The 26,882-nt window shown below is 44.1% G+C and overlaps 1 protein-coding gene across 2 annotated transcripts in view; it reads left to right on the top strand.

Moving 5' to 3' along the window:
- PTPN21 (protein tyrosine phosphatase non-receptor type 21) overlaps window positions 1-26,378 on the top strand; it is a 90,317-nt gene extending 63,939 nt beyond the window's left edge. For both annotated transcript variants that reach the window (XM_050798527.1, XM_050798528.1), the window contains 9 exons: window positions 5,240-5,300; window positions 5,926-6,010; window positions 10,769-12,201; window positions 18,088-18,225; window positions 19,415-19,636; window positions 22,123-22,251; window positions 22,440-22,674; window positions 23,100-23,260; window positions 23,879-26,378. In XM_050798527.1, the coding sequence (XP_050654484.1) occupies window positions 5,240-5,300; window positions 5,926-6,010; window positions 10,769-12,201; window positions 18,088-18,225; window positions 19,415-19,636; window positions 22,123-22,251; window positions 22,440-22,674; window positions 23,100-23,260; window positions 23,879-24,007 (2,593 nt within the window). In that variant the 3' untranslated portion in view covers window positions 24,008-26,378. The remainder of the gene's footprint in view (window positions 1-5,239; window positions 5,301-5,925; window positions 6,011-10,768; window positions 12,202-18,087; window positions 18,226-19,414; window positions 19,637-22,122; window positions 22,252-22,439; window positions 22,675-23,099; window positions 23,261-23,878) is intronic.
- Window positions 26,379-26,882: the final 504 nt, after the last annotated feature.

The following is a 26,882-nucleotide window of genomic DNA, read 5'->3' on the forward strand; positions in this document are numbered from 1 at the left end:
GTTAGGTCAGAAATCTGCTTCAAACCCACCGTCTCTCACTCCAAGCCCCAGAACTGGTCATGCTGTAATCACCCTCCCTGATTTATATAAGGAAAAGGCTGGGAGAGTGGGGGAGTCTTGAGAGGCCCCTTGGTGTAGGGGGCTCCCCTGTACTTTTCTATGAGTGAAAGTGAGGATGGTATCCTTGAACCTGTAGAGCCAAGCGATAGAGGGTTCAAGAGACTTTCTCCAGAAGGGAAACTTGTATTTCAGACCGCAGCAGGCCGCTCGCTGAGTGCAGTGAGATGGCTGGTGAGTGCTCCCTGCAGCTCAGGGGTGTCGGTGAACATAGCAGCCAGTGTCCACCTTGGTTCCGGAGACTTTTGTAATCAGGAGACTGACTGGAGTAGGCCCTGCCTGGAAAGGGAAAGGATTTACCCCGTCTTCTTCTAGGCCTGCTGCAGGGCTTGAAGAGACTATAGGAAGTCTGAAAGAAGATGGAACAGCCCCTATCCCATTCCAGTCCCCTGAGTCCCAGAAGTGTGGCGAGGAGCCAGTAGTTCCCATGGATCCATGTGAAGGAGGGGGGCAGGAAGAGGTGGGAGGGGAGTGTAGGAGCAGCCACAAGGCCAAACAGTGGGACCTCTGGGTATGGGGACATGGACCCCTGGTGGAGCTGAGGAGAGGCAGCGGCTTTTTCTGAGTGGGTTCTTATATGGATAGAGGTCAGTGTCGCCCTAGAAAACCACACATGTTGGCCGGGTGCGGTGATTCATGCCTGTGTTCCCAGCACTTTGGGAGGCTGAGGCAGGTGGATTATCTGAGGCCAGGAGTTCAAGACTAGCGTGACCAACATGGTGAAACCCCATCTCTACTAAAAATGCAAAACTTAGCCAGACATGGTGGCGGGCGCCTATAATCCCAGCTGCTCGGAAGGCTGAGGCAGGAGAATCACTTGAGCCTGGGAGGTGGAGGTTGCAGTGAGCCAGGATCACACCACTGCACTCCAGCCTGGGCGACAGAGCAAGACCCTGTCTCCAAAAACAAGAAAACCACACATGTCATGGGGCTGAAGTGACGCCAGGGCCTCTCACTCCATCAGTATTCCTTCCCAGTTACCTGAGATGGTCTCTGCTGGCTTTGTTCCTCTCCCTGCCCACAATGCCAGGAAGCTGCACCTAAGGTGGGATTTGGTAGGGGGGTGAACAATAGGAACAGGCATCTCAGAGCCAAGTCAGTGACCTGTAAGCAGCTTGGATGTAGCCCTGGTCTACCCAAGTGTAGGCTGGGAGGAGAGCATTTATTCTTCCTTACCCTTACTATAGTGAGCTCAAAAGGTAAGTCATTGAGACAAACATTTGCTAGGTATTTCCACCATCTAACACATTTTTTTTTTTTTTTTTTAAGAGATGGGGTCTTACTCTGTCTTCCAGGTTGGAGTGCAGTGGTGTGATCATAGCTCACTGTAACCTCAGACTCCTGGGCTCAAGGGATCCAGTGGCCTCAGCCCTCAGCTTCTGGAGTAGCCAGGATTATAAGTGTGTGCCACCATGCCTAGCTAATTTTTTTTTTTTTAGTTTTTTAGAGATGGGGTCTTGCTATGTTGCCCAGGCTGGTCATAAACCCCTGGCCTCAAGTGATCCTTACATCTCAGCCTCCTAAGTACCTGGGATTACAGGAAGGAATCTATTCCTTGAACTATCTGTTAGTTTATGAGCTATCAATGGCATTTTTTTTGTTTGTCAAAATCTTAACTCCCTTTCGTCATATAAGAAAGGAAACTTAAAAAGCAAAATTCAGACGAGGCTTAGAAATATAAGCTCAGCTGTAAATGCTTAGTAATAAGCATCACTTTAGTCCTCACTTGTTAGTCATTCACTTGCTCAGCAAAGGCACCAGGGATACCACATCTTGCCTCCATGGAGCTTACAGATTAGTTGGGGCCGGGGAGCAGGTTGAACACATGATTGTTAGACACATACACTCAGGAATCCGACAGACCTGCTGGTTCAAATGCCGGTTCTACTACTTGTTTGCCATGTGACCAGGAGCAACTTACTGAACCTACGTATCACTTTCCTTATCTGTAAAATCAGGATAATAACTGGACCTCCCTTGTGGGGTTGGTGTACACATTCCACGAGATAATCACGTACAGTCCTTAGCACAGTTTCAATACATAATATTGATTTTACTTGGGCTGGCAGCCTTTTTTCTTTTCTTTTTTTTTTTAAAGACACAAGGTCCTAGTGTCTCAGTTTCCCAGGTGGAATATGGTGGGAATTCACAGATGTGATCATAATGCACTACAGCCATGAACTCCTGGATTCAAGGGATCCTCCTGCCTCAGCTTCCCAAGTTGCTGGGACTACACAGGCATACGCCACCATGCCTAGCTCAGCCTTTTTAATTTTTATTTTGTCTTCTTTGGCACACAGATTCTAGTGATTTCTTCTCAGTTATTTAGCAGTACCCATCAACATAGTAACTGCCCAAAAAGTTTGGAAACCACAACCAATAGTTACATGGTTTTCTCTTATATGCCAAGTTGAGGATAGCTGGTCTCGGAGTAAACTGCATTTATTAGAACAACGCCAAGAAGAAAGAGAAGGTTAGACTATTAGAACTGATGGTGCAGCTGCCTGGGTCAAGCACTTTGGCAGGTACATGCTTTTGTAGTTTGTTTTGTTAGTAGAGCCGGCTACTACAGTGGGCAGTGTTCGCCTCCACACTGGGTGCTGCCAGCAAGAGTGCCAAGATAGCTATCAGTGTGGGAGGGCCGCCCATGTGCTGAAGCTCTGCATCCTTGGGTTTTGTGTTTTATTTTTGCCCCAGGCTGGGCAATTATAGACATGTTGTTGGAGTTTGTTGACAGAGAATTCTGTCGGCAACCCTTGTGAATTTATAGTACTTTAAAAGTTTAAGTTCAGTCCATCTGGACAGTGAGTCTCTGCTAGACTGAACACATATTCAGAGGACCCAGTTTGCCTAAACCTAGTCCTGACAGTGAAGAATAACCAAAGTAAATTTCAAGGCTGCAAAAATGCGGTGTCTTCAAATTCTGGGTACTATCTTTTTTTTTTTTTTTTTTTTTTTTTTTTTGAGACGGAGTCTCACTCTGTCTCCCAGGCTGGAGTGCAGTGGCGTGATTTCGGCTCACTGCAACCTCTACCCCTTTGGTTCAAGCGATTCTCCTGCCCCAGCCTCCTGAGTAGCTGAGATTACAGACACCTGCCACCACATCCAGCTAATTTGTGGGTACTAATTTTAAGGAATATATTAATGTGCAGTTAAGGAGTATTTGTTTTTTTTAAAAAAAAAAAACCAGACACACCACGCAGACTTGTCTCACCAAAATAAGCACTAGAAGAATGGAACATCTTTTGGAAAAGAGACATTTATTTTTCATTAACAGCCTGAATACTTTCCAATAACAAAGAATATGAAATTATTTATAAAAGCTAGTAAAAGCAGTTGTAATCACCTGATGTTAAAACTAGTATGTACTGGTTTTCTTTTTATCTCAAGAGTCTTATAAAAATAAGCTAATATTCAGGGTTTTTGAATATAAGATACTAGTTTTCAGAGTGTTAAGAGTAATGTTAATTTATGAGACGTGAGGCTTGATATTATGGTAAATTTACTTAAATGGATTGAATATTCACTTTGTCATGATGGATTTTCTAGTAATTAGTCCTTAGAACACCGTAACCAAAGGTCACAGAATATTTTTGTAATCAGTAATTATGTGTTACATAAGTACATGAACCAGGAATAGATGGTAAAAGGTCTAAGAAAAAGTGCTTTGACAAACTACATGTCATCAACAAAGCCAAGAATTCAATGTGTGTAGGTTCCCAGATCTTGCAGTAAAACTGACCACACAGAAGAAAAAAAAATCTTGCCTTTATTTAAAAACAATAGTTACAAATGGGCTTTTCTGTTTCTTGTTCCTTTTTTTTACCTTATTGTTTATTTAAACATAGAACTTGCCATGCGAATAGTTTAAAATCTCACATTATCAGATAAGTATTCGTCAGCACTCCCTAATACATTTAGGTGCCTTTTTTTTTTTGACTGGAATCTCGCTCTTGTTGCCCAGGCTGGAGTGCAATGGCGCAATCTCACCTCACCGCAACCTCTGCCTCCTGGGTTCAAGTGACTCCCCTGCCTCAGACTCCCGAGTAGCTGGGATTATAGGCACCCACCACCACTCCCAGCTAGTTTTTGTATTTTCAGTAGAGACGAGGTTTCACCATGTTGGCCAGGCTGGTCTCAAACTCCTGACTCCAGGTGATCCACCTGCCTTGTCCTCTGAAAGTTTGGGATTACAGGTGTGAGCCACTGTGCCTGGCCTTAGGTGTTTTTTAAAAAATATATTCAAAACAAATCAGAAATTTCTTGCAAAGAAAGGTAAATGGGTTTACCATCGGCTTACTGAGCCAAATCTTGTGCCTTGCTTTCCCTTGGTTCCTTAGAGGAAATGTAGATTTTACAAATATATATGTTTGAAATTTTTTTTATATTTGAGTTTTTTAAAAGATGGGGTCTTGCTATGTTGTCTGGGCTGGTCTTGAACTCCTGGGCCCAAGATGCTCCCAAGAGGCTGGGACTACAGGAGCGTGCTTACTGCACTTGGAAATGTAGTTTCTTGTCACTAAAATTCTAAATTCATTTCTTTATTATGTTTGTAGTCTGTGGTTAACAGACTTTTAATTAAAGGCAGTTCTTACTGCTTGAATGAGGCTTCTGTGTTGACAGTGGATGGTTCCCCGGGAGGAAGGTTAGTGGAGAGATCCAGGGCTCCCCAGCGCACAGGAGAAACACATTTGCATTTGCACTGAATCCCACTTTTCCTGCAGCAAGTGTGTGGGTGATACAGCCTCGTCTCTTTCCCCACTGCTTGCGGCTAATCCAAAGGTTTACTGGGATGGGCCTGGCAAAGATGCTCTGATCCCTTTGTGGGTCCAGGCGATGACTCTGTTTGGGAAGCCTGAAGCCACAGGGCAGGTTGAGGGGTTGGGGTAGCAGGAAAGGACTGAGAGAGAAACAGGCGCATACCACCACGCCCGGCTATTTTTTTTTTTTTTTTTTTGGTTAAAAAAAAAAAACTCCCTTCTTTTCTCTGACTTCATGACTTAGATAGCTTGTCTTTTTTTTTGCCTTAGAAGATTTATTATTTTACGTTCCTATATCTTGTTTTGGTAGAATTTAAGAGACAGTGTGTATGTGCTCTTCTCAGAGACATCCTATTTTATAGGCAAACTCAGACTGTCACAGTGAACCCAATCAGGAGGAGGTCTTCTTCAAGGATGTCTCTGGTAAGAAACAAGGAAAACATGATTGCTTTTATATTTTAGTGATGTTTTTCCTTAATAAAATATGCTTTTAATACTGTTAATTTTGAGTTTGAACCATAAAAGTGTATTGATCTTTCATCATTTTTAACCAAAGAAATGGTGATTTTTTCCCATAGGTCTAATCTAGTATTTATATTATTATATTATACATATTTGAATATTAGGTCTGACCTTAATATTAAGAACTTAGACTGTTGGCCAAGAGTAATCCTAAGTTGGTATATATTTAAAATATTAGATGACTTTAATAAGATATTATAATACATATAAGCTTCTTATGTTCAAATGTTTATACAAGGAAATCTGTATCTATTCCTTCTTCCTCTTAGCTTTTTAGATGCAGATTTTCTTGTGGAGCCTAATGTCCTTGGTATCAGTCATAGGGCTTGGCATTGCCATTTGGGGAAACATAGAAAATGCTAGATATGATAAGAACTACTGTGTCTTCGTGTTTATTTTCCATATATAATATATTTAATTCCTTCAGAAGTTTTTTTTTTAACAGAAAGAATCCAGTGGATAATAACTTTACCTGTATTACATAAGCAATGTGTTTTAACCCTGTGTCCAACTTTCCATTTCTTAGCCTAAACCCCAGCCCTACGTGATGCCTCCCCCACCACAGCTGCACTATAATGGACATTATACAGAACCATATGCTTCTTCCCAAGGTAAAGTACATTGTTTCTGCCATGCCTTACATAGTTATTACTATGGATAAATCTGTGAATGCTTGGAGATTGTGAAGCCTGGACAGGTTTTGGCTGAAGTTGCACCCCAAATTGCATCATGATAATAGCTATCCTGGATTCATAAAAGAAGCCAATATATTCAGTTTTTTTTTTTTTTTTTGAGACAAAGTCTGAATCTGTCACCCAGGCTAGAGTGCAGTGGCGTGTCTCAGCTCACTGCAACATCCACCTACCAGATTCAAGCGATTCTGGTGCCTCAGCTTCCCAAGTAGCTGGGACTACAGGTGCGCCACCATGCCTGGCTAATTTTTGTAATTTTTAGTAGAGATGAGATTTCGCCATGTTGGCCAGACTGGTCTCAAACTCCTGACCTCAGGTGATCCGTCCCCCCTCAGCCTCCCAGATTGCTGGGATTACAGGTGTGAGCCACCACATATATTCGGGTTCTTGAATATATGTAAAAAAAAGCAGTGTCAAATTTTGATGCTCCACTGATCTCAAATTTGGCCAATGGGAAACTATCAAGCTAGTTCCTATGTCCTTTTACCACCACTCTATTAGCCTTTAAGTGCTTCTTTGCTGTCTGACAAAGAATTCCCGGGGTTACTTTTCTTCCCCTGCCAGAGGCTTTCCTATTGTAAAAGTTAAACATGTGACTACTGCAGTTTTCACTTGAGAAGTATAAGAAATTGTATTTGTAACAAACTCCCAAACTGAAGTTTAAGCAGTGGGGCTATACCAAATGCTAAGGAGGTTTATGCAGATGAGTATTTCCACATCTTAAGAAGCTTATCTTCAGCCTGGACCACAGGGCCAGACCCAGTCTCTATCAAAAACAAACAAACAAACACACACAAAAAAACTGGGCCTGGTGGTATGCGCCTGTGGTCCTGGCTACTCAGGAGGCTGAGGTGGGAGAATTGCTTAAGCCCAAGGTGGGGGTGGAGGTTACAGTGAGCCAAGACTGCACCACTGCACTCCAGCCTGGATGAAAGAGGGAGACTATCTCAAATAAAATAAAAAATAAAAGAAAAAAAAAAACTTAGAATCTGATAGTTGAAGATAAGACAGGTGCACAAATAACTTTGTCTTTCTCCCCCTGAACCCCTTTTTGTGGAGAATGGGGTCTTGCTATATTGTTCAGGCTGGTCTCAATCTCCTGGGCCCAGGCTGTCCTCCTGCCTCTGCCTTTCTAAGTGCTGGGATTATAGGCCTGAGCTACCACTCCTGGCACAAATAACTTGAATATGATAGTTTTTCTGAGACAGCATGTGCAATTACCATGCTTCTCAATGGAAGAGAGACTCATCACATTGGGGAGATTGAGAAGAACTTTCTGTATCTGAAAAGATGGGTGGATTTCGGCAGGTAGAAAGGCAGGGACTTGACTGGGGTTGCTGTTCCTAGTTTTGGGGATAGTGAACGCCATGCACAGAATGAAGCAGTGCGTGTTTGGAGAGTAGAGTGGTCCAGGTTCCCTCTTGGGTAAGGAACTAGTAGGGAGTGATGCATGAAGGGACCAGAAGGTGGGATGTGACTATTGTTTGTGTCGGCCCTGGTGTAAAGATGAGCGTTTTCATGCAGTGAGGTGGGTAGTAGGGAGCAGGGCTTTGGATGTAGAGCCCGAGAGTGCCCCCCTCACCATGTTCTTCTATTTCCTTCCTCTCGCGCCCTGCCCTTGTCTGGTACTTGCAATCCTGGCCCCTCCCACTTCCGGGACCTGGCTGTCCTCTGCATTGTCTCATTTCGCCATTCGTTCTCTTTCCTCCGTCTATAAACATCCTAATATTGTTTCTTCTCCTCGCTTTAAGTGATGGTTTGAGCTATCTGCTTTCCTTTCTCACTGACTTCTTTTTTTTTTGAGACGGAGTCTCGCTCTGTCACCCAGGCTGGAGTGCAGTGGTGGGGTCTCAGCTCACTGCAAGCTCCGCCTCCCAGGTTCACGCCGTTTTCCTTCCTCAGCCTCCCGAGTAGCTGGGACTACAGGCCCCCGCCACCACACCCGGCTAATTTTTTGTATTTTTAGTAGAGACAGGGTTTCACCATGTTAGCCAGGGTGGTCTCGATCTCCTGACCTCGTGATCCGCCCACTTCAGCCTCCCAAAGTGCTGGGATTACAGGCGTGAGCCACCGCGCCCGTCCTTTCTCACTGACTTCTAAGAGTATTCTCTGTGTGCTGCTTCTGCTTGCTGGTTACCGCCCACTCCTCTGCCTTTGCCACTCTGTTAAAGAGGCCCTCTCCAAGGCTCCCAGCACCCCCGCATCCCCTCACCATCACGTTCAAGCCTTTGTACCTTCTGGAAACTCTCCTTCTGGCATGCTGGGTTTTTCCCTCCTCCTTCCCATCAGTATTGTTTGGTGTGCCCTGCAGGTCTGTCCTGTGGCTTCTTCCCTCCCTCTGTGAGCTTCCCAGGGGTCTCATCCACATTTAACTTAACTTTTCTTTTCTTTTCTTTTTTCTTCTTTTCTTTTCTTTTCTTTTTTCTTTTCGGAGACAGAGTTTCGCTTATATTGCCCAGGCTAGAGTGCAGTGGTGTGATTTTAGCTCACTGCAACCTCCACCTCCTGGGTTCAAGTGATTTTCCTGCCCCAGCCTCCCAAGTAGCTGGGATTACAGGCACGCCACCACGCCCAGCTAATTTTGTATTTTTAGTAGAGATGGGGTTTCTCTATGTTGGTCAGGCTGGTCTTGAACTCCCAACCTCAGGTGATCTGCCTGCCTCACCTCCCAAAGTGCTGGTGTTATAGGCATGAGCCACCGCCCCCAGCTACAGGATCATTCTTTTGCCTAGTGTTCGAGACTTCACACAATATTCACTGAGCCTGCTCTTCCAACCTTACTTCCCAAGTTATTTTACTCCTCTGTAGCTATCTGACACTCCAGCCACCCCATCTTTCCGGGGGGTGCTCCCTGGCTTTGCCAGTGCTGCTCTGCACCCCCAGGTGCCCTTACCTCATGCACCCTTCTGTTCACATGCCATCCAGACCAGATAGGCAGGGCTATGCTGTGCTGAGAAAATATTCCATTCCAAACTCTCAGGGAAGTAATAGTAAGGGTCACCTGTCCATTGCACACTGCACTAGCAGGAGGGCTCTGCCCCCTGTGAGTCTGCGGTAGGAGCTTGAGCTGGAGAGCCTCTTCTCTCTGGAATGTTGTTTGTTGGTCAGTGTTGCAGTTGGAAGAGAGCCTGGAAGCTGGCTTTTAACTCTCTGTACACTTTCCCTTGACCATTACTAGTCGCATTGCTGTGCCTGGTATCAAGGGGTGAGGAGGCATAATCCTGCCTGCTCTGAGAGGTTGAGAGACCTCACTTCTGATGGAAGCTGGACATGCCCACCTCACCCACTTACCCCTCAAGTCCCCTTAACTGCCATATCTTCTGCGAGGTGGTTCTTGGTTCTCTCTTTCTTGTCCCCATCAACCCCACCCAGGCTGGAAATGACCATTCCTTCCTCTGGACTCCTGTAACCTTTTATCTCTTCTCCCTTCCTTGAATTATGGTGATTTCATGCATACCTTTCCCCTTTTCGTGCCTGTATTCCAACCGTCTTTTTCCCCTTCTATTCTCAGTATTGCCTTTTCCACATAACAGTACCATAAATGGCTAGATGGTTTGTGGGGTGCAGAAGCAGGGAGACTAGGTGGATATAGAGCTAGTTCAGACAAGCCTGGGGTAGGGGCCCGAGCTGTGATAGCAGTGAGAAAAGTGGGATTGCAGAGATGGAGCCACGACCAAGCTTTGCATAGACAAGGAAAGCACAGTGACAAGGAAGTGCTGTGTGTCAGCAGAAGAATACCATGGAGGTTTGAATGCTATTTCCTCACAGCCTTATGTGCCACCAGAATAAAGTGTACCCACCGGGTTGTGGCATATTAAGTATCACTTAAATCACTGTGGAGATTTTGAAGCACAAATAATGCCTTTCAGAGGAAATTGTTATTTGAAGGAGTTGGCTGCTGAGTGTTAGAAATCATCTAGGGTTAGAAATCATCCTCCGTAACAGAAGGCAGGTGAGCTACAAATTGACTAGAAGAAACATGGCCCCTGTCATCCCTGGGCAGGGACACATGCATAGCTATTGTAAGATTAGGTTAAACTGATTCTGTTAGCTGCAGGTCTGAATCTTCCTGAAACATGGGAGCCAGGGCAGGGGGCAGCTGCAGCTGTTTTAATGTGACTCCTCTTGGCTCTGGACACTTTATGGGCTGTGTGGCTGCTGGTGACACTGTTGGACCAGAGAAGCTCAGATCCTGCTATACCATTACCCTTTTACAGTCGAAGCTTGTGTATTCATTTGGGAAGAACAATCAAAAATTCCAGTTAAGGAAATGCTTACAGACAGTCGGTGCTTGAACTGGCTCAGCAGCAGCAAGGCCACATCCCTACCCAGGGAAGAGAGTCCCCAGCCCAGTGCCTTGAATGGTATCTCTGCCTCAGCTTCCCCAGAGTACCAAAAAGTCTGCTAGTCTGCTGTGTGTGTGGTTTAAGACAGGGTCTTACTTTGTCACCCAATGAATGCCACCCCTTAAGTAGGCAGAGCCACCCCCATCCTATAGATGAGGAAGCCGAAGCTCCCAGGGTCACTCAGATAGTGTGGCTAAAGCTAGGTCATTTTAGCATGGATTTTTACAAGCTGTGTTCAAATGTCCTCAGAGGTAAGGGCCGATCTCAATATTTGGTTGGAGTAATTAGTCCAATTAAAAAAAATCTCATTTTGAACTTATTCTTTTTCTAGATAACCTCTTTGTGCCCAACCAGAACGGATACTACTGTCATTCTCAGACAAGCTTGGATAGAGCCCAGATTGACTTCAGTGGTCGGATTCGTAACGGCAGTGTCTACAGCGCACACAGCACCAACTCCTTAAATAATCCTCAGCCCTACTTGCAGCCCTCGCCGATGTCGTCCAACCCAAGCATCACCGGGAGTGACGTCATGAGGCCTGACTACGTCCCATCCCATCGGCACAGCGCCCTGATACCCCCGTCCTACCGCCCCACCCCAGACTATGAGACTGTGATGAAGCAGCTCAACAGGGGCCTGGTGCATGCGGAACGGCAGAGCCACTCGCTGCGAAACCTCAACATCGGCAGCTCGTACGCCTACAGCAGGCCCGCGGCGCTGGTCTACAGCCAGCCCGAGATCCGCGAGCACGCGCAGCTCCCCTCGCCGCCGACGGCGCACTGCCCGTTCAGCCTGAGCTACAGCTTCCACAGCCCGTCTCCCTACCCCTACCCCGCCGAGCGGCGGCCCGTGGTGGGCGCGGTCAGCGTGCCCGAGCTGACGAACGCGCAGCTGCAGGCGCAGGACTACCCGGCCCCCAACATCATGCGGACGCAGGTGTACCGGCCACCCCCACCCTACCCGCCCCCCAGGCCAGCCAACAGCACGCCCGACCTGTCCCGCCACTTGTACATCAGCAGTAGCAACCCCGACCTCATCACGCGGCGCGTGCACCACTCGGTGCAGACGTTCCAGGAGGACAGCTTGCCCGTGGCGCACTCGCTGCAGGAAGTCAGCGAGCCCCTCACCGCCGCGCGCCACGCGCAGCTGCACAAGCGGAACAGCATCGAGGTGGCCGGGCTCAGCCACTGCCTGGAGGGCCTGCGGCTCAAGGAGCGGACGCTGTCCGCGTCGGCGGCGGAGGTGGTGCCGCGAGCCCTCTCGGCGGGCTCCCAGCCCAGCGTTTTCACCGAGAGAACGAAGCGGGAAGGGCAGGAGGAGGCGGAGGGTTTGAGATATGGCCATGAGAAGTCCCTGTCAGACGCCACCATGCTGATCCACAGCAGCGAGGAGGAAGAGGACGAGGACTTCGAGGAGGAGAGCGGGGCCCGGGCGCCCCCTGGACGTGCGCGCGAGCCCCGGCCTGGCCTAACCCAGGACCCACCTGGCTGCCCTCGCGCCCTGCTCGCCGGGCCCCTGCACATCCTCGAGCCCAAGGCCCACGTCCCGGACTCGGAGAAGAGGATGATGGACAGCAGTCCCGTCGGCACGACCGCAGAGGCCCAGCGGCCCTGGAGAGACGGGCTGCTGACGCCCTCCATGTCGGAGTCCGACCTCACCACGTCTGGCCGCTACCGAGCCCGGAGGGACTCCCTGAAGAAGAGGCCGGTGTCGGACCTCCTCTCTGGGAAGAAGAACATCGTGGAAGGGCTCCCGCCCCTGGGGGTAAGCCACGCGGCGAGCAGTGCCCGGCCAGGGGACTGCGCCTTCGCCCTGGCGGTTCTTTCACTCATCACGTCCCGTGTTTTTCAGCTCCTCTTGTTCTTCTAACGTTCTTCATTCCCCCACGTCACTGTCTTTTTGTCTAATTTTGAACACATTGAAATTTACATATGGAAATCATGGGGATCCACTTGAATTTTAGTGGTTTTACTGGAGATTATTATAGATGAAGTGAAAAGGTAAATTCACAGGGCTTTGTCGAAAGGAATGGAAAAGATGAAAGGTTTTAGTAACGCAGTGTTAAGGGAAAGACAGTTAAGGTTTCATGACTTTAGCCAGGATTGCTTTAGCCACCCATTAAAAATACTGTGGGTGATGCGGCACCCACAGTATTTGTTTAGTTTGTTGAAGAGATACCTGAGAAAAGCATCCAGGAAAGTGTTCCCAATCCTAATATAATTCTCCAGGTTGGAGTGTGTGTGGATATAGCTTACATATCTTGGCTGTGATTCTCCAGAGTGATCCTGGAGTTGGGAAGGTGGCACTTTGTCAAGGCAAATCCTGAGACGTCCAGGTTTCTTAAATTTAAAAGAAAGATGAATTCAACTGAGAATCTAAGGAAAGTCCCTTGTAGAAGATGCAATTCTTTAATATTCGGCCTAATAAATAAATATGAATTAAGCACTTTTTACCTACTTTGAAGCAAAATATAAAAAAGCATAATAGCATCATCTCTAGCTGCCATCCTTGGAGCATTTACCATGGGCCAAGTATTTCCTCTACTTTTCTGGCCTATTTACAGTAAGCCTATTGTTATGCCTGTTTTATAGTTGAAGAAACAGACTTAGATATTAACTAACTTTTCAAGGTCATATGACTAGTGAGTGACTGAACTGGAATTTTAAACCCATACTTAGCAGCCCGTTCTTATATCATCTACATTGTCAATGTATGTTCTGCATTGAAGTATACTGTATATATTCTATTAAGTCATAATTACCTGTTGAAGCCTTGCTAGTCTTTCACTGAAACTTTTTTTTTTTTTTTTTTTGAGAGGGAGTCTGGCTCTGTCGCCCAGGCTGGAGTGCAGTAGCCGGATCTCAGCTCACTGCAAGCTCCGCCTCCCAGGTTTAGGCCATTCTCCTGCCTCAGCCTCCCGAGTAGCTGGGACTACAGGCGCCCGCCGCCTCGCCCGGCTAGTTTTTTTTTTTTGTATTTTTTAGTAGAGATGGGGTTTCACCGTGTTAGCCAGGATGGTCTCGATCTCCTGACCTCGTGATCCGCCCGTCTCGGCCTCCCAAAGTGCTGGGATTACAGGCTTGAGCCACCGCGCCCGGCTTTCACTGAAACTTTTAAACTCCGTCCTCAACCTGGGACTAAGCATTTGTGGCCTTGTGATGAAGTGTGTCCACCCGAAGTTATTTTGTTGCAGTGCTCAGGCTTCCAGCTTTTCCTGGCCCACATCTCCACTCCTCATGCCCCGCACTTGAGCCAGGCTAACTTAATTAGGGCCTCCATCGTATCTTCCATTGGCTTCCAGTGTCCTGGCAACTAGGGTTCTCCTCCCCACATCGCTGCTAAATTGCAAACTCAGACAGGAGGGCTCATTTCAAGTGTGGTTCTGGCCTAGTGTATGAGATCCTTTAAGATGCTGCAAACATCTTGCTAAACAGGAAAAAACCCACACTATTATAGTGCTTATGAAAGAGATTAATGTACAAAAACCTACTTAACAAAAAAAGTACCATAGATTTAAATTTGCTTTTTTTTTTTTTCTTTTGAGAAGAGTCTTGCTCTGTTGCCCAGGCTGGAGTGCAGTGGTGCGATCTCGCCTCACTGCCTCCTCTGCCTCCCGGGTTCAAGCGATTCCCCTGCCTCAGCCTCACGAGTGGCTGGGACTATAGGCACCCGCCACCATACCCAGCTAATTTTTTATATTTTTAGTAGAGACGGGGTTTCACCGTGTTAGCCAGGATGGTCTCCATCTCCTGACCTCGTGATCTGCCTGCCTCAGCCTCCCAAAGTGCTGGGATTACAGGTGTGAGCCACCACACCTGGCCTAAATTTGCTTTCTTTCAGTAAGTTTTGGGTTTGAATTTTAAGTTGATTTTTAAGTTTTTCACAAGTGTACAACATGACTCACGTATCTGAACAGTAAAGGTCAATGCCTTCAGCGGACACAGATTTAAGAGTGTAGGGAGCAGTGATTCAGGGATAAGATGTGGGTAGATTTTCCAAAGTAACTCTACCTGAATCCCAGAGCCAGCTGGACAGAGTCCTTTAATACTTCACACCCTTCCTATTGCATTAAGAACTGTCTGTTTTTATGGTGACTCAAGTACTTTCCGCAAATGCTAATTGAGTAGAGCTAAGTACTCAGGCCTATTTTATCCTTGTATGTTTTGAATGGGGTCTGGTAGGTTCAGTTAAATCTGAGGACGTTGATCAATTTGGTTCTCTTAAAAGAACTTTTCTCTCCCATTGACTTTTAAGACCACAATAATAGTAAAATTATGTGATTGGATTATGGTTTTGGTCCTTTTTGCTTACAGGATTCTACTTAAAGAATGGGTATGGCAACTGTGGTCACGAGGAAAGAGCAGAGGTCCTACGAGTTAAGAACCTTGGGGCTGAGTCTAGAGCCTGCCATTTGTTAGTTCTTGGTGACACGGTCAGGACCCTTCATGCGTCAGAACCTCAGCTTCCACATCAGATAACCTCAGATCACGAGGACGGTCATCCCTGCTCTGCCTGCTTCATGGCATTATGTCCCACATGCAGTTAGGCATGAAAAAATGCCTCCTGAATTATATGATTCAGCATAACTGATTTTAACCAAAGATTTGCTTTTATTTGTTTTGACACTGATTACCTTGTAAAAGAGGCAGCCATGTGGCCTCAGACAAGCTATTTAATCTCTCTGTGACTCAGCTTTTACGTTTGTCAATGAGAGGACCCCAGAGAATTGTTGGGGGAATAAAATGAGGTTCTGGCACATTGAAAGAGCTTAGTCAATATTAACATTACTGTGAGGTGGCATCATACATTGAACTTAATGGTTTTCAAGAGTGGAAGAGGCCAATCCCCTGTTGTCTCCTCTGACCTTTCATAGTAACATGGGGTTGCCATTATCTTAATCATTACAACCAATTTCCCAATGTGAATTAAGGTTATGGAGGTTTAGTATTAAAAACAGTGAAATAAACTGCAGACAAGTAGGAATGATTTTAGAATTCTCCACCCATCTCCACCTCCAGCGACCTGATTGTTATCTTAAAGGCAGACTGGTTTGGGTGCTCATAAATCTACATAAAGATTTCCTTTTTTTTTTTTTTTTTTTGAGGCGGAGTCTCGCTCTGTCGCCCAGGCTGGAGTGCAGTGGCGCGATCTCGGCTCACTGCAAGCTCCGCCTCCCGGGTTCCTGCCATTCTCCTGCCTCAGCCTCCCGAGTAGCTGGGACTACAGGCGCCGCCACCATGCCCGGCTAATTTTTTTGTATTTTTTAGTGGAGACGGGGTTTCATTGTGTTAGCCAGGATGGTCTCGATCTCCTGACCTCGTGATCCGCCCGTCTCGGCCTCCCAAAGTGCTGGGATTACAGGCTTGAGCCACCGCGCCCGGCCATAAAGATTTTCTTTTTGTTGTACCCTTTAGTGCAGTGGTTCTCACATAAGAAATCACTGTGCAGGGTATGCATTAAAATCCTATGCTTATATTCTAAGGGCTAATTAAGGCATATTCCAGGCTAGTTTTGACTACATACAACATTCTTCCAATACTGGCTTTGAACTGACCTCACAGCCAATCAACTTTATCCAGCGTGTCCCAGTGTGGGATATTTTGAGTCATTTTCAAGCAGAGAAGTGCGGGAGCTAGCTCGTATTGGCTGGCAAGAGCCGACTTAAATTTTCAGGAATCTTGTGAGCCAACTGATGTGACATTAACAGTTTGAAATTGGCTGTGATGGGAGTATTTACACCATGGATATGGGCAAACACCAATCAAAACTTCCTTCCAAGAGCCAGTGTTAAATATTACCAGCACATCACTGTTTTCTGCACGTTAGAACCATTAAATTTCAGCCTAAGCAGGAACTTTTTAGTCTGTATGCCTGTGTCTGAGTGTATCTGTCTCTTTCTGTCTAGGTGAGGCTTACAGAGGAAAAGTGACTTGCCTGAAAGAAGTTGGTCAGTTAGAGGCCACATGTGAACCCAGGCCTCTGCTGCTTCTAGTCTAGACTGCATTATGTGGGGAGCTCATTATCAAATATGAACTATAAAATTAAAAATTAATCCACTTAGCTTTTTGAGTTAGGTACCAATCATAGTCTCCAATTACAGCAGCAATCTTTTAGGATTTTTTCCTCTCTTACCAAGATGCCTTTTCCCTCTGTTCTTGCGCCATTATCATGGGGCTTCCTGGCCTGTTACAGGTTGAGAGAGCTGGAGTAACACTGATTTTGTTTACAGGGCAGAACCATTTTTTTCCAGTTGGGGCTACTCATTATATTGATGTCTTCCAAGGAAGTGCAGTATATCCAACGAAACGTAGCATTTGTTTTTTGAGACGGAGTCTCACTCTGCCCACAGGTTGGAGTGCAGTGGCACGATCTCAGCTCACTGTAATCTCCGCCTCCCGGGTTCAAGCCATTCTCCTGCCTCAGCCTCCCTAGTAGCTGGGACTACAGGCATGCGCCACCCTGCTGAGCTAATTTTTGTATTTTTAGTAGAGATGGGGTTTCACCATGTTGGCCAAGATGGTCTCAATCTCCTGACCTCATGATCCGCTTGCCTCGGCCTCCCAAAATGCTAGGATTACAGGTGTGAGCCCCCGCGCCTGGTCAACTTAGCGTTCTTATGCTTATTATTCTCAGAGAGGAAAATCATGCTCTAATAATAACTTCAGGAAGCACCTGATTTCAGGAGATAAGATTTTGTTGATGCCTTCTGTTCTGTCCTGTCCTCCTGGTGTCATGATGGAGATTTTAGCTCTGTTTTATTTTCCTTGTTTAAAAATGTAGCCATTCTGAGAGGTAGCGTGATCTAACCCGGGTCATTCAAGTCCACGCTAGAACGCAGAGTAGCATAAGAGGAGGGAGCTTCAACACACAAAGGGGGCTGCTGCAGAAAGCATTTAATTTTTTCAGAATGACTTAAAGAATTTATATATTTTAAAAATTATAAAAGCTGGCCAGGCATGGTGGCACATGCCTGTAATCTCGAGCACTTTGGGAGGCCACCACAGGAGGATTGCTTAAGTTTGGGAGTTTGAGACCAGCCTGGGCAACATAGTGAGACCCCATCTCTACCAAAAACACAGAGATTAGTTGGGCATGGTGGCATGTGCTGGTATTCCCAGGTACTCGGGAGGTTCAGGTGGGATTGTTTGAGACTAGAGGTTGAGGCTGCAGTGAGCTAGGATGGTGCCACTGCATTCCATCCAGCCTGGGTGACAGAGTGAAGACCCTGTCTCAAAAAAACAAAAACAAAACAAAAAAAAAACAATAAAAGCTTATTATAGTCAAGTGATTGCATTTAAAGCTTTTTGTTTTGTTTTGTTTTTGGACTTCAGCTGATTTTTTATGTCTGTCTTGTTTTAAAAGGAATGCGGTCTGCCTGGAGCCTCACCTTTCATTACAACAGAACTTTGTAACCAATCCTGTTTCAAAACCTTCTATCTGGAAGACTTATCAGGGCTTTGGCCTTGAAAGGAATGTCTTCCCACTAATGTTTGGTAAACAAGTGGTGTGTGAAGGAGTGTAATCTTTCTGGGTTTATTGTGAAAGGAGAACACTCCCTTTGTGTGTTCCTGGTCTTCAGTGCGTTGACATTTCTTTTCACAGGGGTTGTATTTGTGTATGTTTCATATATACATATAAATTATTTTACAGGGAATGAAAAAGACTCGAGTAGATGCAAAAAAAATTGGTCCTCTTAAACTGGCTGCCCTAAACGGACTCTCCCTATCTCGAGTGCCTCTGCCTGATGAAGGAAAGGAAGTGGCTACCAGAGCAACAAATGATGAAAGGGTACGTATGGGACACACGGGGCTTTGCGCCTTCTCTGGAACAACCGGTAAATACTACGCAGATGCCTTCATGAGATTTTGGTGAATTTTCTAACGCAATTTAATAATAAATGATTGTTAAGGAATTTTGTAATATGGTCCTCAAAATTGGGGCAAATGTATAGCTAATGTCTATAGATAATTTCAGGTTTGAATGCTGATTTTTTGTTTGTTTCTCAGTGTTCTTTTTTACCTTCTCTTGGCCTTTTGGGGCAGTCTTGATTTTGATGGCCTTAAAGTGAGAAGAAATCTACAAAAATACAGGAGCATACATAGGAAAGACAGTAGACACTGACTTTTATTATATTGAAAATTTATCTCGAGAGTAGTTTCTCAGTTTTTCAAAACTTCCTTTTGTGCCTGAGGTGTATTTTCTAAGAGTTTTTATTACATCAAAATCAGATAGGCATACATTTGCTTTACAACGGGATCCTGGAGGTAGTTTCCAATATTTCCTACTGTTTTAGTCTTTTATATGTCGTATGATATAAAATGAAAACACGTGTTCATAGATGTTGGAACTCATTATCCGTCCCCTAGATTTACTGTTCCCCAGGAGAATTCCATCTATTAGGGGTCACAAAATTGACCACAGATCTAGAGAAAATGAATTCAACAAATTTCTTTAGGCCAATTTTCAACTTTAAACAAAACTTTGCATTATATTTCTCACCAAAATGATTGTCTTTGTTCTTTTAATTCTTGTTGTTGTGACTTGTTAAAATTTTAACTTTGTTTTCACCTAGAATTTTGTTTTTGTTTTGATTTGTTTTGATTTTTTTGAGATAGTGAACCTCACGGTTCACTGCAGCCTCAACCTCCTGGACTCAAGCAGTCCTCTTGCCTCATCCTCCCAAGTAGCTGGGACCACAGGCATGCACCACCACACCTGGCTCATTTTTTAATTTTTTGCAGAGACAGGGTCTCACTGTGTTGCTCAGGCTGGTCCTGAATCTTAGGCTCAAGTGATCCTCCCTCTTTGGCCTCCCAAAGTGCTGGGATTACAGGCATGAGCCACCGTGCCCAACCTAGAATTTTCAATATTAGACAGTGCTAGGTGTGAAGCAGAAAACAAGATTTCAAATATACAGTCAAAAGGTAGCCACGACATGTGGCTGTATTCATGTTATTCCACATATTCTGTTTTATAGTGTAAAATTCTGGAACAACGATTAGAACAAGGAATGGTATTCACAGAATATGAAAGAATTCTTAAGAAACGGCTAGTTGATGGGGAGTGCTCAACAGCACGACTCCCTGAAAATGCAGAAAGAAATCGATTCCAAGATGTTCTTCCTTATGACAATGCGAGAGTGGAGTTGGTCCCAACTAAAGAAAATAACACTGGTTACATCAATGCATCACATATTAAGGTGAGAGGAACACCTCAAGTAATAAACAGCACATGCAGTTTCAGTTAAATTACAAGAATGGTAAGAATTGTATTCATGTCTGTTTAGAATGCAGATATTTTAAAATTTATTTTCATTTTATTGTTTTAGATAAACACTCTAGTTTTGAACATTTGTGACAAACTGTACTACAAGCTGGGAAATCCACACACCAGTGCTAGGTAAAAAGTGTCTATCAGACAGAGCCAAAGTCATGTCTCTCCATGTGCGAAACCACTCTGCCCCCAGCACTGTTAGCAGGATTCAGGGCACACTTATTTGCCTGGCTTTTTTTCTTTTGCCTTTTTTGAGATGGAGTCTTGCTCTGTCACCCAGACTGGTGGAGTGCAGTGGTGTGATCATGGCTCCCTACAGCCTTGACCTTCTGTTGCCTGGCTTTAGAACTTTGTCCTTCTAAATCTGAAGACCTCTTTTTAGCTCAAATTATTCTGGGAGCCACTGAATTGCTAGTTTTTCCTCATCACATACTGACATGCATTTTTATGTAACAGAAGTGTCTCGGCTTTTTGATGGTGTTCACAAAAACTTTCAAAAGGTGCCATCTGTTCTCTTTGCATACTCTTTGTAATAATTTTTAAGTATCATTTTGTTCTTTGAAGAAGTGCTTTTTTCCTGGAACCAGTATAATGTCATTAAACTGGGGTAATGTTTATGGTGAGAGATAGGGGGTCTAGTTTTATTTTTCTGCTTATGGATATCCAGTTTTCCCACCCCATGTATTTAAGAGACTGTCCTTCCCCAATGTATGTTCTTGGCACCTTATCTGGGGTAATATCACTGCCATGAAAATGGACAAAATGATGATTCACAACACGTGATGGAATAAAGCCAGATGTTCCTTCTTCCTCATTGTACCCTTTGTTCATGCTGGCCACATTCAATTCTTTTTTTTTTTTTTTTTTGAGACGGAGTCTGGCTCTGTCGTCCGGGCTGGAGTGCAGTGGCCGGATCTCAGATCACTGCAAGCTCTGCCTCCCGGATTTACGCCATTCTCCTGCCTCAGCCTCCCGAGTAGCTGGGACTACAGGCGCCCGCCACCTCGCCCGGCTAGTTTTTTGTATTTTTTAGTAGAGACGGGGTTTCACCGTGTTAGCCAGGATGGTCTCGATCTCCTGACCTCGTGATCCGCCCGTCTCGGCCTCCCAAAGTGCTGGGATTACAGGCTTGAGCCACCGCGCCCGGCCTCAATTCTTTATTTTGGGAAGGAGAAATCTCATGGTGAGTGAAGAAGTAAGTGTGGACAGGTGGTGCTTTTTTTTCTTTAGTTTGCAAGTATTATTTGAGAAGGGAACAAGCTGACACCAAGGCTTTCTGGAGACTGGAAGTCTGCCTGTGAATGCCAGGACCCCTTGATGGCTTTTGGGAACCTATGCACATACTCTTTTATTTTTAAATATAAGATCAGCATACTTTACTTAAAAATCGAGCATTTCTTTGAAATAACTCATCCAGTCTCATGACTAGATGGATAAGAATGAATGATACTGTAGTTCTGTAGTGATATTTCAAAATCTTCAGCAGCCACTTGCAGAATAGAGGAAAGAATTTGAGACCTGGGTCTGACTCCTAGATCTAAAATGAGGTGGGACCTCACTTTATAAGCTGTGTTGTGGGACCTCATCTCAGTTATATGGAAATAAATAAATGATGCCGGCTTCTCACTAGCCCTTCCTCCTCCCTAGTACTTATTCACTGTTACAATCTGCTACTCATCCACAGTGGCAGCCACTGGGTGCTCAGTGAGATGATGTGGAGCAGTGACTAGGGGACTGGCAGCCCTGAGTGAGAGTGCATGTGACACAAGGCTTGGCACTGGGTTTTACATTTAGTGAGCGTCTGGAGACAGTTATTGTCGTCACTCAACATTGGTGAAGCCAAGATTTAACCCAGGTCTCTTAACTACAAATCTAGTAATTACTGTTGTATTAGACTGCTCTCAAGGAAGTTAAATCTTAAGTGGAAACTTAATATTATTGTGGAGAGTGACCTTGACTCAGAAGTTCAGAGGTGAGACTATCTTAAGTAGGAAGTTTTTTTTTTTTTTTTTTTTTTTTTTTTTTTTTTAAAGAAGAGGAACCATGGCTGTAATAATAGCTACTTATTGAGTTATATACCAGGTACCATAGATACTGACTCAGTCCTCACAACGACCCTATGAGGGTAGGCAGTATTTTTATTTTATAAATGAGAACTGAGATTCAGCAAGGTTAAGCAGGTTGCATAGATATTATGTATATTCACAGTGCCTATGTTTATAAAAATGTCAGTAATGCAAATTGTATTCACAAGGGAAAAGATGAAAAGTCTTTCCTTATTCTGCTGAATAATCCAGTTTACTACTTTTTTACTTTTTTAAACAACTTTTTTAGTACTACCATGAATGTATGCATACATACCTATGTATATTATACACACATGTCAATTTTTTTAACCTTTTCTAATCCCAGGTCTCTGTCAGTGGAATTGAATGGGATTATATTGCCACACAGGGACCATTACAGAATACCTGTCAAGATTTTTGGCAGATGGTATGGGAACAGGGAATTGCAATTATAGCAATGGTGACAGCAGAAGAGGTAGGTATTCATTTCTCTTAAGTGATTTTCTCAGCCTCTGAAGAACAGTTAATGTTAATCATCTAGAATCCTGACCTGTGGAGAAAAAGGCAGGGTAGGGTTGTGGTTCTGTTTCAGATGTGCCATCTGTGTGAGAAGGGCATCCATTGTCGGATCTCGAGTCATTTAACCGTGCTCGTCTTTAACAGGAGGGTGGAAGGGAGAAGAGCTTTAGGTATTGGCCACGACTTGGTTCCAGGCACAACACTGTCACCTATGGAAGGTTTAAGATCACGACCCGCTTCCGCACAGACTCTGGCTGCTATGCCACCACGGGCCTGAAGATGAAGCACCTCCTTACTGGGCAAGAGAGGACCGTCTGGCACCTCCAGTACACAGACTGGCCTGAGCATGGCTGTCCAGAAGACCTCAAGGGATTTTTATGTGAGTGACTTTTAAGTTTGTTCCCAGGACAGCTGCCTCTGGAGCTGTTAAATAGAGAGGAACATTTATGTTTCTGAAATATTTCCTTTATGTTCTCTCATATAAGCTTCGGACTTGTTTTAACATAAAGAATACAAGTGTTTTGGGGAGGGTTAACAAGAGGTTTATAAATTATGATTTGGTAGTGAGTAGAATGCCACAACTGACTCAGTGTCTCCCCCATTTCATTTTGTAGACCAGAAAGTGGGCAGAGGTAGTGACTTGCTCAGGGTCACACTGTCCCTCGGTGGTTGGGTTTGGTTCACTGGTACCCAGTGCTCTTTGTCTGCAGTCCTCTTAATCAGTGGAGAGAATATGAAGATTGAGTCGTCAATGTGATATGCCTTGATCCTTGAGTATTTTTCTATTTCATTGATTTTCCACAGCGTATCTTGAAGAGATCCAGTCTGTTCGACGCCATACAAATAGCACAAGTGATCCCCAAAGCCCAAACCCTCCGTTGCTGGTCCACTGCAGTGCTGGGGTAGGAAGGACTGGCGTGGTTATTTTGTCGGAGATCATGATCGCCTGCCTGGAACACAATGAGGTGATGGCGCTTATGATTGCCTGGCCTTTTTGGGTGGAAATAAGGCTGGGGAAGAGAGGGACGTAGTGACCTAATAGCTCTTTTTGCGCACATTTCCTTGGACTCTGGTGGCCTCAAGATGTCACTAATGTTCCCTGCAAAAGGCTGTGTCTTCTTGGAGAGTCTCAGTACCAATTAGCATATTAAAGACTGAGAAGTCATACAATAAATAAAGCTGTTTAATTTTGTTTTACTTGCTCAAGGTTTTTCAAATTTGAGCTCAGAACTCTTTCTTTCTGTTTACATTTCAAGGATGATTCATGCTGCCCGGAGCCCTTGAGGGAAATAGATATTGACAGCACACTCTGTTTTTGTAGAGTCTTGGTATTTAGTGAGATATGGTCATTATGTCCAACCATACAGAGTCAGTGAGCTATACCCAGGGAATGTTGACGAAATAGTCTGCATGGACATTCTATTTATAGTTAAAACTCATCCGAAAATCAGAAGTAGGCCATCATGGCTTATTTCTAAAAGATGCTAAGGTAGCCAGGTTTCTGCCAGGACACTAGTGTCTTCCCATCCTTTCTCTCTCCCAAGGGGAACGCATTATCTTCATTACCATTTCTCTCAACCTAGGTACTGGACATCCCGAGAGTACTGGACATGCTGAGGCAACAGAGAATGATGCTGGTGCAGACTCTCTGCCAGTACACGTTTGTGTACAGAGTCCTCATCCAGTTCCTGAAAAGCTCCAGGCTCATCTAAGCTCCCAGATTCCTTACGGGGCCAGTCATGTGAAGCGTTTACAGCTTTAAAAAAAAGCGCTTGCCTAACTCATACTTTCCCCCCTTGACACTTGATCCACGCAGCGTGGCACTGGGACGTAAATGGTGCAGTCTGAATGGCGGCGCACTGAAGGAAATGTGCGAAGCACAGGCTGAAGACGGGTTTCTAACCTGGGAAAGGTGCTCAAGGAGGACTTGGTTTCAAGGGCCTTGCCCTGCCCTGGTCTGTCCGGTTTGCAGTACTTGCACACATTTTGGAGATTGTATTTTCTAGACAATGCTCTATTTTACTGAAGCTATGCTGGGCAATTCTGGCAATCATTAAAGCGCATAGATTTCTATCTTAAACTAATTTTTGATAATGGAGTTTTATTTTATGACAAATATTTAGGGATTTTCTAGTGAGAAACAACTTTGTGTAGGGATGATCCACAGATATGAGTGGCTCCTATTTAACTTTGTATTTAAAAATCATGTTATTATCTTTTGTAATTTTTTGAAAACCTTGGTTACTTAATGGTTTAGTTACCAAACTGAAAACTATACTGAGAATCTATAAGTGTTATTTTGAAACATCAAAAGGATTTTTCTATCCAGAACATTTTTTATCCTAAAAATTCTGTATAGTTGTATCTTCTCTATTTTTCAAATGAGAGCTCAACTCATTTAGATACTGAAATGAGTCAGTTAATGTAAAGTTGGGATGAAGGCACATTATTTAAAATGTAAGAGTTAATAAACATTATTTTTTCAGTATTACTCATAAATCTAAATGAATTTGATTTTATTGGTTGAAAATGAAGTGAAAAACAATTGCCTAGGGTGGTTTTAAGCACTTTTTTTGTTAAAAACATATCTTTGAGTTTTAATGTATGTGTTGTTTTGTAGATGGCACAATAACAATGGGCGCCGAGAAGTGTTTTGGGAGAGATTAAGGACTAAGTATGTAAGATGACTAGGACAAGAGTGGGGGAGTGTGATGGTAAATGCAGGATGCCTTCGTCTTTACAAAAATGCAGTATTATCTATACTCAGACTGAGGTGCTGGGATGGAGAGCAGGGGCTTGGAGTATGGGGGCTGACCCCACGGCACTGTCCCCAGGGAATTCAAGTCCTCTCACAGCCCGTGACTTACTCTGTTTCCTTGGGGGTTTTCCCACCTAAACCTGTATTGTTTCTTTTTCATAAATAAATTCAGCATTATAGTATCATTAAAAGAAGCCTTGAAGAGGCGTATTTTTCCTTTTGGTTGAAGGAAGGGAATAGTTAATAATAGTTTTCACCTCTTCTCCCACAAAGTACAGTCCAAATTTGTGCACAGAGATTGCTATGGTATTCAAGAGGTACTTGCATTTTAGCTCCTTAATTCCCTGGTCAGTGTTAGCTGTTTAGTGCCCCCTCACCCATCACGTTTAGGCACATCCCAATAGACAGAACCAGGCTGAGTTACAGGGGGAGTGTGTCATCACTGGCCCAGATTAAGATGGCCTCGTCAGAATGACCATTGAGTAGGTACGGATGAATGGAATATTTAGTGGAGGAACCCTTTCCTTTTTCCTTCTTTTTGGGGTCTCTTCTTAAAATGAAAAGCTTCCAAAATATCAAATCTAGGGCTGTTTCCTAAATTACACTATTCTAGGCATCATTTTGATTCCCATGTCACTCCTTAACTCACTTCTTTGAGCACTACAAGTATGTTGTCAGCCACGAGACAGGACTTCCTAAATAGTGTGTGCACCAGCCTAACTCTGCCTTACTCAGAAACCAACCACCTAAGAGGAAACTCAGAAGATATTAATGAAAACTAATTGAAAGTATGCACACTTCTCATGTAGGAACAAAATTAAAATTTTACATTTTTATTTTACAATGTAAATTACATTTTGTAGCAACAAAATGTAAATTTTGTAAATACAAAATTCTTTTTAAAGTCCTGTTTAAAGAACAATAGAACTAAGTGAAAATATTCAGAACGAGCTCCTTAGAAGAAAGGAGTAAGAATTTTTTACTGGGACTATTTCCCATCTCTAGAAAAAGTGCTGCTTCCCTTCCCCCTCCCTCTCCATGGTACGTTTTTGTGAAAATGCTTTTCTGTCAGGTTTAAACAGTTTGACGTAGCTCATTGACAACATATTGTAAAACAAATCCAATTAAAGAGTAATATATGGTCTATTTGTGTTTCTGTTGTAATAATTTGATAAGTAAACTTCTGAGGGCAAAATTACTGTTTAAATCTATCACTCTTAAAATGTTGCATGTTTGACATCGTTCCTAAGAGCCATGTAATTTTAAACATTTAATTGCAGTTAGTGAATATGAAAGGATTTCTGAATAAAAATCTATCCACATTACTAAGCTTTGAAATAGTGTGATTTTCAAGAGCAAACTAGAACATTGAGGGTTCATAGGTTTACCACCTCTGAAATTAGTATATTAATGTCTGCCAAACTTACACAGTGCTTCATGTATCTTAGTGTCTTTAATACAAATTATCAAAATGTGCACTTCTACAAAGTATCGAGTTATAAACCAGTGTTTTCCACTGATCAATTTTGGTATCTTTGGCATCAGTTTTCCTGATTAGTGGGGTCTTTTGATGAAATAGTTTAGCTGATAGTTTTGATCACAGAAAGTACTCATTTTATTTTTTATTTTTGAGATGGAGCCTTGCTCTGTTGCCCAGGCTACAGTGCAGTGGCACAATCTCGGCTCACTGCAACCTCTGCCTCCTGGGTTCGAGCCATTCTCCTGCCTCAGCCCCTGAGTAGCTGGGATTACAGGCATGCACCACTATGCCCGGCTAATTTTTGTATTTTTAATGGAGACGGGGTTTCACCATGTTGGCCAGGCTTGTC

Source organism: Macaca thibetana, chromosome 7, assembly GCF_024542745.1.
Source record: "Macaca thibetana thibetana isolate TM-01 chromosome 7, ASM2454274v1, whole genome shotgun sequence".
NCBI classification, from domain to species: domain Eukaryota; kingdom Metazoa; phylum Chordata; class Mammalia; order Primates; family Cercopithecidae; genus Macaca; species Macaca thibetana.